Source organism: Apteryx mantelli, chromosome 5, assembly GCF_036417845.1.
Source record: "Apteryx mantelli isolate bAptMan1 chromosome 5, bAptMan1.hap1, whole genome shotgun sequence".
Classification (NCBI taxonomy): Eukaryota; Metazoa; Chordata; class Aves; order Apterygiformes; family Apterygidae; genus Apteryx; species Apteryx mantelli.
Window position 1 is genome coordinate 42885690 of NC_089982.1, and position 16735 is coordinate 42902424.

Genomic DNA, 16735 nt, shown 5'->3' on the forward strand with positions numbered 1-16735 from the left:
AAAATCTTCATGCCCAGGGTGAAAAAATGTCATTTCTTCAAAAACATCTCTTTGCCACTGAAGGGCTACTTTTTCTAATACTGTTTTCAGGTTGACTTTATATGTGAACTGTGACTAGATTTCCACCTCTTTGGAGGACTTGTTCTGCATTCTGGTTTACTGTAGGAAATTGTCCTTGTTCATTCTTTATTTTGTACAGTTGGTTCTATCCTATTATTTCCACTTCTGTACCCTTTGTTTCATCTTCAGTAATTCTTCTCATCACCTGATGTTTACATCCTTTGGATATTTATAGGCTATTACATGTTATTCTCTTTATCATTTAGCCAAGATGTATCTGTTTATTTCTTCATAATCTTAAAAATCCCCTTTTAATTTTTTCTTAGTATTTTATTTTTTTCTTCTTGAAATTCTGAGTATGTCTATTTCTCTTTAATAACATCAAAAGTGCCTGTGGTATTCTGGTTTTTTTTTTTAAATCAAATGATGCTTCCACAGCTCCAAAATGACTTTAGCATTTTCATTATCTATTTATATTATGGATTCAAGTCTCATTTACTGTTCACTGTCCTCTATTTGTCTGTTGGTGTTTCAGGTTTTTTCAACTTGCTGAAGTTGTTTTATTTCTCTAGATGCATTCACGTGGACTTTTTCAAGTCAAATTGCATGATATTATTTTTCTGCCTTTATTTCTTACCTGTTTAGGTCCCTTTTTTGCCATGTACTCAATGGTGCTTTTTAGCAACACCCTTCAAATACCTACTGGTGATTGCATTAATGTGCTTCATAATTGGAAGAGATGTTGCTCCAAATAAAACTGGATGGATTTCTAGTATGCTCAGTAGATGATTAACAGTTATCCCAGCTTTCCATCTTGCCTTCCATTATTCTCTATTTATTAACTCTGAACAGTTTTTAATCTGTGTAATGATGTTTAAATTCAGTCCAAATTAATTATTTCAACAGACATTTATAATAATTTTAAAATCATTACTAAAATTAAAATACTCAGTCTCTAATATTTCCGTTACACCTGTACAAAATTGGTAAGTCGATTTGTCTCATATTACTAAAAGTAATACTTTGGTTGTATTTTCAAAATAGAGCTGTACAGTTAATAAAGGAAACATAGTAGGGTGTATTTAACATAGCCGTCTTGTGAAACTTCTGCTTATTTAGTTTGTGTATCTTGGAAGTAAATGCTGGGTTAAAAACTGGCCAGAGTTGCAGTAAGGGTACTATTAAGTACTCTTGGCTAATATTGGCATTTTTTGAGGAGAACGTTTATATAAATCAGGCAAATTATTTGAATTGTTATGAAGACAGATAATGTTGATGGGTTGCGACAAAGCTTCATTTTGGAATCTGCCAGCACACCCATTTTATCTGGGTGCTTAAAAAAAAGAAAATCTGTTCTTTCACACTGCCTTTGTCCTTGTAGCCCATTTATATGCTAGATATTTTCAGATTTTTTTTTTGATGTTCAGTTACTTTTACAAGACTGAAATTTAGTGCTTTAGGTACACTACTAGAATCTTCCTGCCTCTCTCCTCCCTTCCCTTGCCCTAGAGATCAGGACCTTGCTTGTTTACTCAAGTCTCTGCTGCCTTTTGCACTGTCCTCTGTTGTTGTTTTTTTTTTAAAGAAAAAAAAAAGAGAAAGGAAAAAAGTAAATATAGTCAGTTTTTTTCAGATTTATTTAACTGAGTAAAAAAAAAAAAAATCAACATTCTTCAGTGCCACTCTGTTAAATACATGGGAAATTATATTTGTACTTGGGGGAGTGGATGATGTTAAAATCATGACTGTTGATCGAGCTTGGCTGCAGTGGCCAAATACCACAAGCCACCAGAACTGTTTCAATTGGCAGTCAGTCCTAGTGTTGTTATAGGTACTAACCAAAGAGAATTGTGTTCCTGTATTAAACCTATGGATCTCTAGTCATCTCAAGGAACTTAAGCCCATCTCTTCTGTTCCTACTGCTTCAGCTTCATCCAAAAGCAACTTCAGAGGTTAACCCCCGGTTACTCTTCTTTAGTACCAACTGCTTCTCAGTTGATCAGTATGGGGACAGATCTGTTTCCGGCAAGATATTGGGATGAGGAACTTCAAATCCAGATGTAGGCCATTTGGGAGGGATGAGAGATATAAGACAGGGTCCTGAAAATGGGCAGGGAAGAAAAATAACAAAGGAGAACTCGGAAGACGGCAACAAGAAGATACAGATGGAAGGAGCAAGAAATAAGGTAGGACTTGGAAACTGGGTGTGGGCTTAAGGGCAAATGAAGGACCAAAGAGGAACAGAGGATGTCATTAAAAATAAGGAGCTATCAAATAAAAGATGGCAAGGCGGCAGAGGGAAGAATGATATACACTAAATAGGAAAGTTGGAAGATGGGGTGGGGGAGGATAAAGTAACAATGAAGTACATTCTTTCTTTACTTATCTTCTTGGTTTATAGCACGTTACACACTTAAACTAAAAATTGTAGCCCTCCTTCCAGTTCTGTAACGTTTAATGCTACAAAAGACGAATGTTATATTATCCTGTCTAATAAAGTGAGATCAGAATGGGAGAAAGAAAAGCCATCACATTATGCTGTGACATGATAGCAAGATATAATAGCAATCCAACAGGAATGAAATTAACTGGGAGGGATATGGGGAAATGATAGTAGTGAATATCACTGATAAAGCATTAGATAGCATGATTTATAAGTCAGTGTTATATTAAGAAGATTTTTTTTTTAGATTTGCACCACGCAACTTTTCCATGTTTCTTTCCCCTCTTCCTTTAATTATTAAAATCTGTCTTTTTAATAAGAAAATTTATTTATTTCGGCAGAGGTCATTTCTCTTCCCATATATGACTAGTCTTTATACACAATCTTAGTGATATGTTTTCACAGCTCTTTCAGCTGGTATTTAAGTTCTGTTTTTTCTTTTTACCCATCATTTTTTCTCTGAAGGACTTAGCTAGTCTTTTGTATTCCTGTTTGCTTTTTCGCTTGCTTTTAATCTTTAATAAAGATTTTTAAACCGTGCTGTTTCCATGGAACCCTTTAAGAACTATATTAGCAAATCTATATATCATGCTTTGAGTTTCATAATCTTAAATATGACATACATTAGATCTCCCAATGTACTTTCATAGTAGTGAATTTTAATGCTCTTGCCCCTTACTTACTAGTTTTAATGACCCAAAATTGCATTTCTAAAATCTATTATGCTCGGATAATCATACCACATTATAAAGTGATGAATAAATAAACAGGCCTTCCTCTCTGGTTTCCCTATTACCATCTTTTCAATATGTTCAACCCAATTAGCAAGTAAATCCAGACTAGCTTTACCTTGTTCCTTCATCCCATGCTTATAGATTGATAAGCTTTGTTGTAAAGTAAAGGAGACCCCAGAAATATTCAAACTTTTCAGCACCTTTTGGATATTTTGATAACTGGAGCTTGGTTCAAGGAAGTTTGTTCTCCTCCAATCCTGGAGGAGGTAGGTACTCACTGTAATTGTTTCTTTATTTTTGTTTCTTATATGTTTATCAGGTATTCCAACACTTTAATGTAAACACTCCTATTGTACGATGTCTACCCATTCTGCTTTTATCCTTTCTACTCTGTAGTTTTTATTTTCTAAAAATTCACTTATGCTTTATCATCATGTCAGATTTCTGTTATGCTGGCTGAGCATACTGTGTCATTTACTGTCACTTCTAATTGGTCCTAAATTTCAACAGTCCTCATTTTCCTGCACATCACTTTTCTCCCCAAATTTTCTAAATCTTCTGTTGCAGAACAGCTCTGTCTTTGTATGCTGCAATATAGGAAGTCATGCAAGGCATTTTATCAGTGTCTTGCTTTAGTTACTGTCATTTTGCTTTAATGCATCTGACCGAAATATCTTCTGAAATAGTTTCTAACATTGACTGGATGGAGGATTTATGTTAGTAGACATGCTATTCATTATTCTTCCCTTGTATCAGTCATACCATTCTCTAGTTAATTTTGAGTATTTTCATATATTCGCAGGTGTTGGTGTGTTAAACAATTTATTGTATGCAGTAGGTGGTCATGATGGTCCTTTGGTAAGAAAAAGTGTTGAAGTGTATGACCCTGCTGCCAGTACGTGGAAGCAAGTTGCAGATATGAACATGTGCAGAAGGAATGCGGGTATGTGCTACAGTTACTTTAAAACACTGGTAATATAATTTGGTGCAAACGTGTTCCTTTTTTCTTAAATATTTATGCTTCTTTGGTGTCACAGAATAAAAAACATGCTTTCATGGTGTGAACAAGTCATTTGTTAATTTTCAGAATTTATCTCCTGTCCTTTTTAGGCGTTTGTGCTGTAAACGGTCTCTTGTATGTGGTTGGAGGAGATGATGGTTCCTGTAATTTATCAACAGTGGAATATTATAATCCAACAACTGATAAATGGACAGTTGTGTCATCTTGTATGAGTACAGGAAGAAGCTATGCAGGTAATGTGTATAATTTTTTTTAATAGAATTTTTACAGTATATTAAACAGTAGCATGATAGGATAAGAAATTTGACAAAGCATTCAGACAAAGTACTGTCCAAGTCAAAACCTATGAAGATACTAGAATGGTATGAAAAATGTGATGGTTCACTTTGGCTTTAAACAATTATTCGCTAAAAAGAAAAGATGGTATTAAACTCTGCTCAGGGCTGATTTAGCATTTAAGTGGTCAGTGTAAAAGAAAATTCTATTATGACTAGCCTTTTTTTAACAATAGATTTGTAATGTGTCTCAATCCGTGGAAGTCCAGTTTTGAACTTTGTTAAAGGGATTCAATATTTAGAAAACCAGAAGTGTTTCAGGGTTCTTTTCCTTTAATAAATGCAGTTACTCAAATGAGTTATTTAAGTGTATGTTATAGTTTTATTTCACTGATAAGAAAAGTTAAAGTAAACTTTTGAGTAATGGCTAATTTCTTCAAATCACAGAAACTTGCAGAGTTTTACTGACTCAGGTAACCTTTTCTCAGAGATAACTTTGGGAAAATATGAACACTGCACAGTTTTTCAATTTTATGCTGGTTGTAAATTATTGTATTAAATCTTTCCATATTCTTGATGATGATTTTTCTCCAAAGATACTACTTAAGGTTTTATGCCTTTTTTTTCCTCACTTTAGGTGTAACAGTTATTGACAAACCATTATGATCTGTAAAGGGATTTTCAACTTGATTATGCACTAGAAGCAGTCTTCAACAAGTGTATTTGAAGTGACTGAGTATCTAAGCACTTCTCTACTTGTAGCTGCACCTTGAGTCACAGTGGAAGATGTGACTGTCTACAATTACAGATGACAGATAATGAAGATTACTCTAGGTAGAAGCAATGTGTAGGATTATTCTGCAGTTGAGCAGGAGTTGATTGATTTTTTTAAAGGCTAGTGGACAGGGTTTTTTTTAATTTTTTTGATTGCAAGGTCTTCAAACAAAACAAGCCACTTTCATAAGGACCAACTCATGTCAGTCATGACTGAGAAATGGAGTGTCAGTGAAGAATGGTGTGTATTCTGGTGAAAGTAAATTTTTGTCTTATTTTTTCCAGAGACTAATAAATATATTTAAAGAAATGAGCTGTCAGTCTTCATAGTAGATATTTAATCCCACCTCAGTAATTCAAGCTGGCATGGGGTAAATTTGTTTGCTTTTATAAAACTTTTGTTACATAACTATAATACGTGCATATGTATGTGTGTGCATAAGTTGCTTTTCATTAAAATTCTTCAAAACCTGGTTTTACTATTTATAATTTGGCACAGTACTTTGAATATGCCAGTACTATGTTGTAAAACAGAGTTGTATTTTTTGATATTTAACAATGCTTAACACTACTAATTTTCACTGAATGAGATTGGAGATGGTGTAATGCTCCTTGAACAGGTGTAGTTCCAAGATCTTTTTAATAAAAATGTTGTCTGTACTTATTTATGATTTTTTTTTCTGTTCAATCTTGGTCATGTTTAGATGTTACTCCTTTCTTACCTTTTTATCCAAAAGGTGATTTGGCATGAAAATAACTGAAAATTTATAATGAATGTATGAAATTAAGTTGAACTTGCATGGTATTAAGGTCTACTTATGTGTGTACCCTTAGCTGCTACTAGCTAATATCTGAATATACTGTATGTGGCCATGTCTGTAGAACAGCTCATTTTTTATTGTTCTTGGATGGCCTTCTTTCTACATGACCAAAGTTATTGTCATATTTGAGACTTTCTTTAAATAAAAGTTTGTATATTGTTTCATAATGCCAGAAAAATTGCTTAAAACTTGTGTTTCTCAATACAAGTCTCATAAGTAATTTGACATCAGTGAAGAGGGTTTTTTTGGAGGGGAATGGCATTTTAAAGAGCTGAATGAAAGTGAGTTGAAGAGAATTATTATTAAAGTGTAGGAATTGGTAACATAAATACCACTAGTTTGCTGCTGGTTTGTTTCTGAAAGCTTTGATCTTTAGTTAACAATCTACACATCTAATCTACACATCTAATCTACACATCTAATCTACACATCTAATTTCTCGTGGAAAAAAATCTGAGCTGTGAAATTAATATTAGAGCTTAGAATAACAATATTGTTCTTGACACTGTTGGTAGAGATGATGTTAAATGGATGGTAGTTGTTTAACTGTTGGTCTTGTATGATGCATTGTGAATTTAGGCAGTAGGTTTTATTTGAAACAGAAACCTTGTTTTTGCTGTATATTTGCATGTTACCAAACAATGGGGTTCCGTGACATATGTTGGTATTTCACTCGTATTTATTTGAGCGAGGAAGCTTCTGTGTAGGAGCAGGGGAAGAGGATGGCTTCGTGCACTGCTGGTTCCTGTCCCCCGCAATCGTGGGCAACTCTAACAACAGAGGTTATGTTCACACAGGTATGTATCCCCCCCAACAGCTTGTCTGAGAAAAGCCCACCGTGCTGTGCTGCCGTGGCTCTGTCTCCGTTTTGGAAAGGGGTAACGCTACCTCCGACTTCCCCTTCTTTTCTCTTTATTTTTAGGCAGACCTGCAGGGACGGTTGCCTTTGTGGCCAAAGGTAAAGGTGGGGGAGGGAGGAGGCAGAACGGCTATAACGGTCGCTTCACGCGAAAAACCCGAGGGAGGGGTTCGGGTGGGGGGCTCACATCCTCCCTTCTGCCGGGTTACTGCCCGGGCCGGCGGCTGGCAGCAGCCTCTGCTTTCCTGGCCTTGTGAAACCGCCCAACTGGTGCTAACGGTCCTCGGGGGGGGGGGGGGGGGGAGTGGTCCCGGCGGCCGCCGCCACCGCCCCCCCCGCCCGCGGCGCCATGGCAACGGGCCTGGGCGCTGGGGAAGGGCCGCGCCCGCTTCGTCCTCACCCCGCGCCTGCTTCTGCCCACCTGAGGAACCGGTCACCTCCTCATCACGTCTTTGACGTCACCCGGCCTTCCTCCCGCCTCATTGGCCGCGCGCCGAGATCTCACTATACTCACTCCACCCCTTCAGCCAATCGGTGCCCGGCAGGGCTGGCTCCGTCCCGGCCCTCCTCACGCCTGACTCCGCCGCTGACGCCAGCGAGCCAATCGGCGCCGCGCCGGGGGTTGCTGCGCGGCCAATGGGAGGGCGCACTTGAGGAGCCGGCGGCGCTGGCGGTTGTTATTGCTGCGCCGGGCGTCATTGCTGCCGCTGCCGCTACCGAGGTGAGAGGGCGCGGGGCCCGCCGGGGGCGGTCGGGGCCCCGTCGCGGCAGGCGAAGGCGGGGAGGGCCGTGCCGTCGCCCGGGCGCGGGAGCGGGCGGCTGCGCGCGCGGCGCCTCCCGGTGGGGCTGCGCTGCTGTGCGAGGCCCGCGCCCTCGGCGTCGCGGTGGGGCCGCGCGGCTCCCCGGGCTCTCTCCCGCCTCGGCCTCAGCGCCCGGGTCCGCTTCTTGGCAGGGTGGTCGCACGTGCGCGGCGGGGCGGCGGGAAGGTCTCCCCAGGCCTAGCCTCGCCTCTGGCCTCTTGGGTGGCCGGCTGCGTTTGGGGGAAGGCGAGTAGCGAGCCTTTGCTTCGGCTCAAGAGCTCGAGTCCCAAGCTGCTTTCCTGGCTGCTATAAGGGACCGACTGTTAATAAAAATAATGCTGTCTTTATGTTATTGTTATAAAGAAAACGATGATTAACGTTGTTTCATACTGAGCTCAGTACATTCTTTGCATCGGATCTTTTTCCAAGTGTATTAATTGGGCTAGGCTTTTTGGGACTAACCAGGGTCCTCTGGTGTGTGAATTACACCCGCATTTGAGAGTGGGAGATGAGACGAGCACCCACCTTACTCTACTAAAGTGGGAGAAGTTCCAAGCACCTGTGGGAATGCTGCCTCTCTGCTTTCCGACTTGCAGAAAGGTGGATTGCTTCAAGCCAGCTGCAATCCGAAAGCTGTTCAGATGGTTAGTATAGTACAGATATGAAGCTGATGAGCCTGACATTGGCTTTTGTGCTGAGGTAGTTTGCATGGCGTCTGGCTCACAGCTATGAAAAGAACAAGGTTGGATAAACAATAGATCATAATGCACTGTTCGATTTCCAAATCTGTTTTGAGTTTTCCTTTCCTCTTTTATTACAGTATGCAACTTGTATGTAAATGAAACTTAAGTAATGTTTTTTCAGGAAACATTGCTTCTTATTCAAATTTTCTTTTCTCAAAACTTGCAGGTTATTTATAGACAACTGTAGAAGAACTGTAACTGTGATGTTTTATGTTTGAACAATGGCAATGAACGATAGCGTTAATATCTTGAACTCTGCTTATCTAGCAGTGGAGTACGTAGACTCTTTTTTGCCTGATAATCCACTGCAGCAACCATTTAAAAATGCTTGGAACTACATGCTGGATAACTACACAAAGTTCCAGATTGCAACCTGGGGATCACTTATAGTTCATGAAGCTTCATACTTCTTGCTCTGTGTACCTGGATTTGTCTTCCAGTTTATACCATACATGCAAAAATACAAAATTCAACAGGTAAGATAGAGCATTGAACTGCACATTTCTGATCTTTCTTTTAACATACAAAGTAGAGATAACTGTGGTATATTAATTTCTGATTTAGATGAGCACGTGTTCTTCTCTATTAACTGTGGATGCCTTGGAAGTGACAGGACAAAATTGCAATGTGTGGGAAGAGAGGAATAGAAGTGAATTTGGGGAAGGAAAGAAGCTTTTGCTGAGGGAGGGGATTTTGTCCACCATGGTGATACAGAGAGAACATAGGGTGTTGTTCTTTGTACTAGCAAAGTTAACTGTCCTCTGGGCAAGTTTATACATGGATGAGGAAGATCTCTGAAAGGTACAATAAAGTCATGGTAGCTTGTAGTAGAGATGTGAGTTAGTGTTGTGAAAGAATTCTTTCACACGGTGAAATTACATGGTGTTGAGACTTAATAGCAGGGGTTCCTTTTAAAGTTTCTCTGCATACACCCTTTTGAAAGGATTTCAAAGTATTTTAATAGTGGAGAAAGCTTAGAATGGGCTGCCCGCTCCTAACTGGATTTTAAACATGAATAAGTGGCAAATGCACATCCAGTATGCCAAGATTTTTGTTTTTCCCCAGTTCCTTTAACTTTACTTGTGATATGAATTTAAAATGAAACATTACTAGTTTCTGAAATTACTACAGTAACTGGTAATATGTCTCCCTGCAAAAACTGGATGTTTTCAGAACAGTTTATTTCTTCATATGCTTACATCTTCAGCTTCTCTTTGTATTCTTTTTGCTGTGGAAATGCATGCTGTGGTGTGAAAAAGAAAAGCTAAATTAGGTTTGCATTAAACTGTTAAGTCCGAAATGCTACTGTTAATTACAAATAGCGAAATAACAAGAATTGTTTGGGGTGACTGGTAAAGAACAACTTTATTAAGAGATCCTTACTTTAAGTTTTATGAAAAGCTATCTTAGAAAAATGAGATGTTTTGGAATTCGTGATGAAACTGAGTCTAATTCCATGCAGTTTGTGTTGCCTGAGTTGATTTGTGTTATGGAAGGAGCCACTACCTATTTTTTAAGGTGAAAGGATTTAAGAAATACAGCACAAAAGAACAGTCCTCAGGAAGGGAAAGGGAACCACAGACTGAAATGCATCAGTCTGTTCTGTGGCCTGGACACTTTTGCAGTTCTTATATGAATGGAATATTACATTTTAAATGGCTTTTTCCTAAGTAGTTTCTGAATGAAATTTAAGTAGATGTTTCAGAAGCAGCCTGAGAAGCTAATTTCTTTCTTGGATAGATTTCACATGTTTAGGATAATACTACAGTATCAAGCAGAGTCTATGATCATTTTGAAGCAGGTATAATCTGCTTCCCTCTCGACTCCTCTCCTCCCCCTTAAAAGCTATCTAACAGTTTAGTTTTGGGGTTTTCATATAAATCATAGGTTGAGCAAGAAAGGTCATACTCTTTTCACTATTACTTCAAAAACGTCTTGAAACTTAATGGTGATAAAACTTTCTCAAGAAATGGCCTTTTTCAGGGGTGGTCCATCAGCTATTAAGAGACTTTATACCTATCAAGCAGAATTTGTTCCAGCAGAGTAGCAGTGTATGTAAGTTGCTAAAGTCTCTAAGTTGCTATATCATCTTAAACTGCTTACAGTTTTTTTTCAGCACTTCAAATTTATGCTATAAAAGTACATAACAGAACTGTCTCTTTCTGCTTCTTTCTAGGATAAACCAGAAACATGGGAAAAGCAGTGGAAGTGTTTCAAAACACTCCTCTTCAATCACTTTTTCATTCAGCTGCCTCTGATTTGTGGTACCTATTACTTCACAGAATATTTTAACATCCCATATGAGTGGGAAGAAATGCCTAGATGGTAGGTAGATATTTCTTTGTTGATACTGAATTGCATACGGTTGGAGGCAAGTTGGAGGCATACAGTTGGTTATGTATTATAACTTGATTTTTTTTGTTGTGTAAACTCTGCTAATTTTGTGTTGGTTGATACTTAACTGCTGCAAGAGCTAATTAGAGCTTTCTAGAGTATATTTTTAAATGATCCCAAATTCTTCAGAGAAGAGGGGGATTAGAAGGGAGTTTGTGGATTAGATACTGGACTGTGCGTCTTTTTGTTTAGTTCGATGTGTTCTGATTTCCCGTGACTTCTATTAAGTTTTTCTTTCCTCCACCCTGTTGTCTTATTTCATAGCAGCAGTATATTCCTCAAGGGAGAGAATGCACCACCTGCTTCTCATTCCCCCTTTTTTGCTCTAAATTAATAGTTTTACACAAAACCAAATCTAGCTAAAAGTGCCTTGTGTTTTCTTTTTTTCCTGAAGTTGTTCTTTACAACAGTAGGTCACCTTTCTCATAATGTTATTTCCCTCTGGTTCAGGTACAGTTCTGTCTTTGTATATCGAGGTCTTATACTGACTACAGGTGTAGCCATAGGAACTGATGAGCTGATAGGTACAAAGGCTAATGTACTTGTTAATATTTTTAGTATGTTGAATAGGTAGTGCTTATGCACTGTTATTCAGTCAGTAGTAATATCTGACATTTCCCAGATATTTTGCACCCTTATTAGCATATAAATTATTTTATATTTCAAGATTCTGCATAAGCTAATATATTCTATAACTAATAATTTTTCTACTGTTTAAAGGTATGTTCTACTTGCCCAATGTTTTGGATGTGCAGTCATCGAGGATGCCTGGCACTATTTCCTGCATAGATTGTTGCATCACAAGAGAATATACAAGTACATCCATAAAGTTCACCATGAGTTTGTAGTATGTATTCCTTGAATTCTTTCAAATTGCTTTTAATACATGCAGTTTCATACAGCTTATTTAAAGGTGATATTTGGATGCCTTCAGGGTTCTGCATCCTTTTGACAGTGGGATAGATATCTTGTCTTGAGCTCTGTGACAAAAACAGTCATCCATTTTCTTTCTGAAAACATGTATAGTTTTATTTCATTTAATTAGAATGAAAAATTGCACTCAAGTCTTTGGCTGAAGTTTGATCATATCCGTTGAGCTAGGTGAGATCAAGCTTTGTAAACTTATTTTTGATGTCTATTGCTAGAGGAGTGAGGGAGGAATGGTATGTTTCTGGTTTTGATTTGTTTGTCAGTTCTCCACCATCTAGGGTGTTATCCAGAATTTACTGGTCCCAGAACACTCTGTACAGGCTGTTCCTGAGCTGCCTGCGTGTCTGTGCCATATGCTCAGTGTGTTTGATCTAGGGAGGGATTATAGCTTGGCTATGGGCCTCTGGAAGTGCTGTAGTCATTTGCGCGTGATGCTCTATGAAGCGCACAGTGCAATAGAGAGAGTTTGGGTGGTGGTGCGTTTATCACTGTTGGCACTGACATTGCACACGAGGCAATGAGCCCTGCTGGACTGGAGGTGGCCCTGTTCTGAAGCAGCCAGGGTCCAGCAGTGCTTGTATCCTATAGTTAGTGTAGCTGTCTTTAGGTGGCAGGGTTTCTGGATCACAGGAGTCAGGTGCTATTGCGTTTGTGTACTACTTTGGTTCAATTTATAAGCTATACTGTGCCCAAAATAAACTGCAGGCTACTGTGTCTGGGACAGTTTATATGGACTGCAGATAACAGAGAACATGATATTAATTAATGTATGCATATGTGCATACATCTGCAGTAGCAGCTACTGTTTTCCTTCAGATCTTGGCAACCCCTCAGGGGGCTGTCTTGTATCCAGCAGAAACAGGAACAGCTTCTGGACACTTTTCTTGTGAGAATGGGTAGCAGTTCACTTGGAAGTGATCTGTAGACTAATTGTTATTTTACTAAAAACATTCCCTAATAATAAAAGGTTTAAAACCTTCCTTAAGCCAAAGTGTACTTTATTTTTTCAGATAAACTTATATCCTTCAGTATTAGCCTTAAATTAATTATTATTTTTCTCTAAGCATTCTACTTTTAAAAATTTCATATGGAATTTTTTTTGTAAACCAGATGTAGGAATTACTGTTTAGTGTATATATCTAAAGGAAAGAAAATGCTTTATTTCAATATCCCAATAATATTTTGAACTGCAAGGACTTACAAAGTGTCAAAGACGAAGAGTGTTTTTGGGGGGGTTCCTGTATTGTTTATTTTATATTTTTAAATAAATTTCTAAGTGAATTGTGGCTCTGAGAACATTGAGTATCCTTCCAGTTTCTTCTCCTTCCATGCCTAGAAGTATAGCAAAGCTGATAGAAACTTACCAAACACTTTAATATTCTTGAAATAACTCTTTGGCTTGAGGTAGTGATAAACCTAAATAATACTTTGAACTATTGCAGTGAAGTTTTTGGAATCACTAATTGATTCATAACCCTTATGAACTTGAAGTATTGTTTTCTGTTTTACCAATGAGGAGCTGAAAATCTGTGTTACAGGCACTTGCTCAGTCAGACCATTTCCTCTATCCACAAGATATTTCTGCATGTCCTGTTGCAGTACTGTGGGATGATAGGAAGAGGGGAGTCTCACAAAAGGGTGAATCTGATCTGAGGTGTAGAAATTTGAAAATTGTAACTGTTTTTCTCTCTCTCTCATTCTCTTTTTTTTGTTTGTTTTTTGTAGTCTCCCTTTGGAATGCAAGCAGAGTATGCACATCCTCTGGAAACGCTTATCCTTGGAACTGGCTTTTTTATTGGAATTGTTGTTTTCTGTAACCACGTGATTCTTCTGTGGGCATGGGTAATATGTCGCTTGATGGAAACCATTGACGTACACAGGTGAAGTCCTCATTATTTTTTTAAGTTTTTCTCCCCAAGTCTGTTTTAAAATTAACTGGCTCTTCTTCCACTGAGCTTTCTACTCTTTCTTTTGCATTGAAGTGCTTTTATGGATACTGTAAAGAAGTCGATGCATATTCACCTTCTTCTAGACTTTCTCTGCAGTACCACTAGCAAATGAACAGTAATACTGTCTTCTGTTTTGAAGTAGTGTTAATAGCAAATCTTGCTGATTGAAAGAGTGTAGATTGTCAACTACAGTATCTTGAAGAGTGCCCCAAATGCTAGGTATATTATTATGATGGTTGATTTGATGCTTCATGTTTGATATCCAGTGTATAAATCATCTTATGCGTATTACAATATGCAACCACTGACTGTTTAAAAAAAAAAATCAGAATGGGTTGGAGAGACTTATTTGTCTTTGTAGTAGAAGTGTAACTTCTTTCAAATTTGGCTCCAAAATGGTAGTACAAATCCCAGTAGGCTTATCTAGGCTCATTTGCAAATGAGCATGCTTTTATTTCCTGCGCTCAAGAGCGGGAAAGTTAGAGCTCATTTTTGAAATGCTGGTATCATACTTGACTTTGTATCTGTAAACACAATATTAAGCATATAGTATTTTATTGTAAGCTGATTTTCAAGTATTTAGTGGAACATGAGCTGCTAACCAACTCATTGTACAAATCATTGCCGTTTTAGGAATCTTTTCATTATAGATTGAGAAGTATATGCTGTAATGTATCATTAAGTGATTGATGAAAGATATGAATCTCCTTTGGCAATTTCAGTTTGCTGTCTGTAGGTGTTTATAACAAATTATCTTGCACTCTCCCCACTAGGTGGTGGTAGGATGCTTTTCAGTAATACTAAGCAACAGAGTTGAAAACCCTTTAAAGCAAACTGTTCTGGTTTTAATATGACTGTAATTTTATATTTTGAATTTTAAACATTAAACATTTACACATTAAAAGTAAACTGAAAATAATTTAAGAATAGAAGTACCGCAAGCTTGGCTCAGCATGACTTCTCCTTTCAGTCACTGAATTAAAGTCCTTGCCTTAAGAAAGGAGAGAGATTAACAGCCACTCAAGAGAAACAGCTGTAGTTGATTTGAGATGCTGTTTGATGAGCAGCTGAGAAAATGTTAATAGCTTGCTGACACTAAAAGATAGTTTTAATTTTTATTCTTCTTCCTGACAGAGCCCTTTGAGCCAGCTGGATCTGCTAAACCAGCAGGAAGTCATCCACTGTAGTCTTATAGGTGTCTTGCTTAGATTTTTTGAGTGGCTTAGTAAACTGAATTGAAGAGATCAGCAAGTGCCAAAGCCAATGTGGGATAGTTTACAGAAGCATTTGGCTAAGATAGGAGGTGGTTTTGTTTTTCCTTTCTTCCTGCAGAAACAATGAACTTCTGTTTTACTTCATTTTGTGGAAATGCTCACTGTAACTCCTCTATTAAGCCAGTATTAAGGTGATTACTTCTGGGCCTTAGAATATCAAAAAATCTTTTTTATTTTATAAAAAGGACAAGTTTTTATATATATATATATATATATATATATATGTATATATGTATATATGTATATATATATATATATGTATATATATATGTGTGTGTATATATATATATATATATATTTGGGGGGGGGGAAGAAAACCTTAGTACAATTCTCTCTTTTTTTTTTCCTTCCCTGTAGTGGCTATGATGTTCCTCTGAACCCTCTTCATTTGGTGCCTTTCTATGCTGGGGCACGTTTTCATGATTTCCATCACATGAACTTTATCGGCAATTACGCTTCAACCTTCACATGGTGGGACAGAATCTTTGGTACAGACTCTCAATTCATTGCCTATAAAGAAAAAGAGAAGAAACAGCAGCTCATAATGAAAAAGAAGGCTAACTAAACTTCCAGTGTAAACATTCTGATGCTAATACTGGTAGTCTGCTTTTGCTTTTCTTTAAAGCAAAATGGTGATCGGGTATTAAGCATAAATCTTGTTCCTTGGCTACTAAGTGGTAGAGAAAAACCGCTAATTACACTGCAGTATCTTCCTAATGGGAATGCTTTCTATTTTATACATAAGTACTGCATATATATTTTAACTACAGACTTAAAGACGATACAAAAAATCTTAGATTACTTGGGTCCACTTGTTTGCAGGAATTTTATTCAATTTTATCTTTAATATTGCCCACTTTGGATCTAGGTAAAATTATAAATATATACTGAAATTGGACTTAACTTTTTAAAAATATGTATTCTCAAATTTGTAATATCAAATAGCAGAACATATGAACTGGTATCAGCACTATATTATTTACATAATGGGTAAAATTTGCTTAAAACCAAAACATCTGTTAATAAGGAGCTTGGGCAGGCCATTTGCACACTGAATAATGAGAACTGTTAATACCAGAAGAGCTGGCTAAGTGTTAGTTAGCAGAGACATTCCTGATCTTGATTTATTACATTATTTTAGATTACAGATAAAAAAAGATAGAAATTTTTATTTGAAGAAACCATTTTTGCTGCTCTTTGAAGTTGCTCTGTCAGTGTAATTAGCATTTACATTACATTCCTTTCTGTGTGTTGTAATTTGCTGAACTGACTTGTTGCTATATTTGCACTTGTGACTGATGGAATAAATGTGGTTTTGGTTTGAGATGTATTATACCTTTCATATGGTTTTTAAAACAAAGTTGACAAAAACTGTAGGATATGGTGTATTACTCTGTTCATTAATGAAGAAGGATTATTTTTTAAGTAGCTTTCTAAATGATTTATAGCTGAAATGGTTTTATAGAGGCAGCAGTAAGAAATAGAAGCTGAGAACATCTTGTAAATTCTGCTGGTTTTATGTTTTGAAGGACTTAACTACATGCAGCTACTCAGTGTAGCTGCAATTCTTGAGCCAAGCACACTTTCAAGTTAGGCTACAGCTTTTACAAGTCAAGCACTAGATGTTAAGATTCTGGTTTGTACTACTGAGAGAAACA

The 16735-nt window shown here is 37.5% G+C and overlaps 2 protein-coding genes across 11 annotated transcripts in view; both read left to right on the forward strand.

The window, feature by feature from the left end:
- KLHL2 (kelch like family member 2) overlaps positions 1–5971 on the forward strand; it is a 64124-nt gene extending 58153 nt beyond the window's left edge. For 8 of the 10 annotated variants that reach the window (XM_067297885.1, XM_067297878.1, XM_067297882.1 and 5 more), the window contains 3 exons: positions 4040–4180; positions 4348–4491; positions 5171–5971. In XM_067297885.1, coding sequence (XP_067153986.1) covers positions 4040–4180; positions 4348–4491; positions 5171–5199 — 314 coding nt within the window. In that variant the 3' untranslated portion in view covers positions 5200–5971. The remainder of the gene's footprint in view (positions 1–4039; positions 4181–4347; positions 4492–5170) is intronic. The other 2 variants (XM_067297880.1, XM_067297883.1) reach the window with 1 other exon arrangement.
- Positions 5972–7636: 1665 nt separating this feature from the next.
- MSMO1 (methylsterol monooxygenase 1) lies at positions 7637–16401 on the forward strand. The gene is made up of 6 exons (XM_067297887.1): positions 7637–7708; positions 8697–9006; positions 10707–10855; positions 11645–11771; positions 13580–13734; positions 15435–16401. The coding sequence occupies exons 2-6, from the start codon at positions 8752–8754 to the stop codon at positions 15640–15642; spliced, it is 894 nt and encodes a 297-aa protein (XP_067153988.1). The 5' UTR covers positions 7637–7708; positions 8697–8751; the 3' UTR covers positions 15643–16401.
- The last annotated feature ends 334 nt before the right edge of the window (positions 16402–16735 follow it).

What these genes read in the sequence shown, in the direction of transcription:
- MSMO1 (XM_067297887.1), top strand. Translation starts at nt 8,752, where the DNA reads ATGGCAATGAACGATAGCGTTAATATCTTGAACTCTGCTTATCTAGCA. An exon ending in AAAAATACAAAATTCAACAG is followed by an intron (nt 9,007 to 10,706) that starts GTAAGATAGAGC and finishes GCTTCTTTCTAG; the next exon opens with GATAAACCAGAAACATGGGA. An exon ending in AAGTTCACCATGAGTTTGTA is followed by an intron (nt 11,772 to 13,579) that starts GTATGTATTCCT and finishes TGTTTTTTGTAG; the next exon opens with TCTCCCTTTGGAATGCAAGC.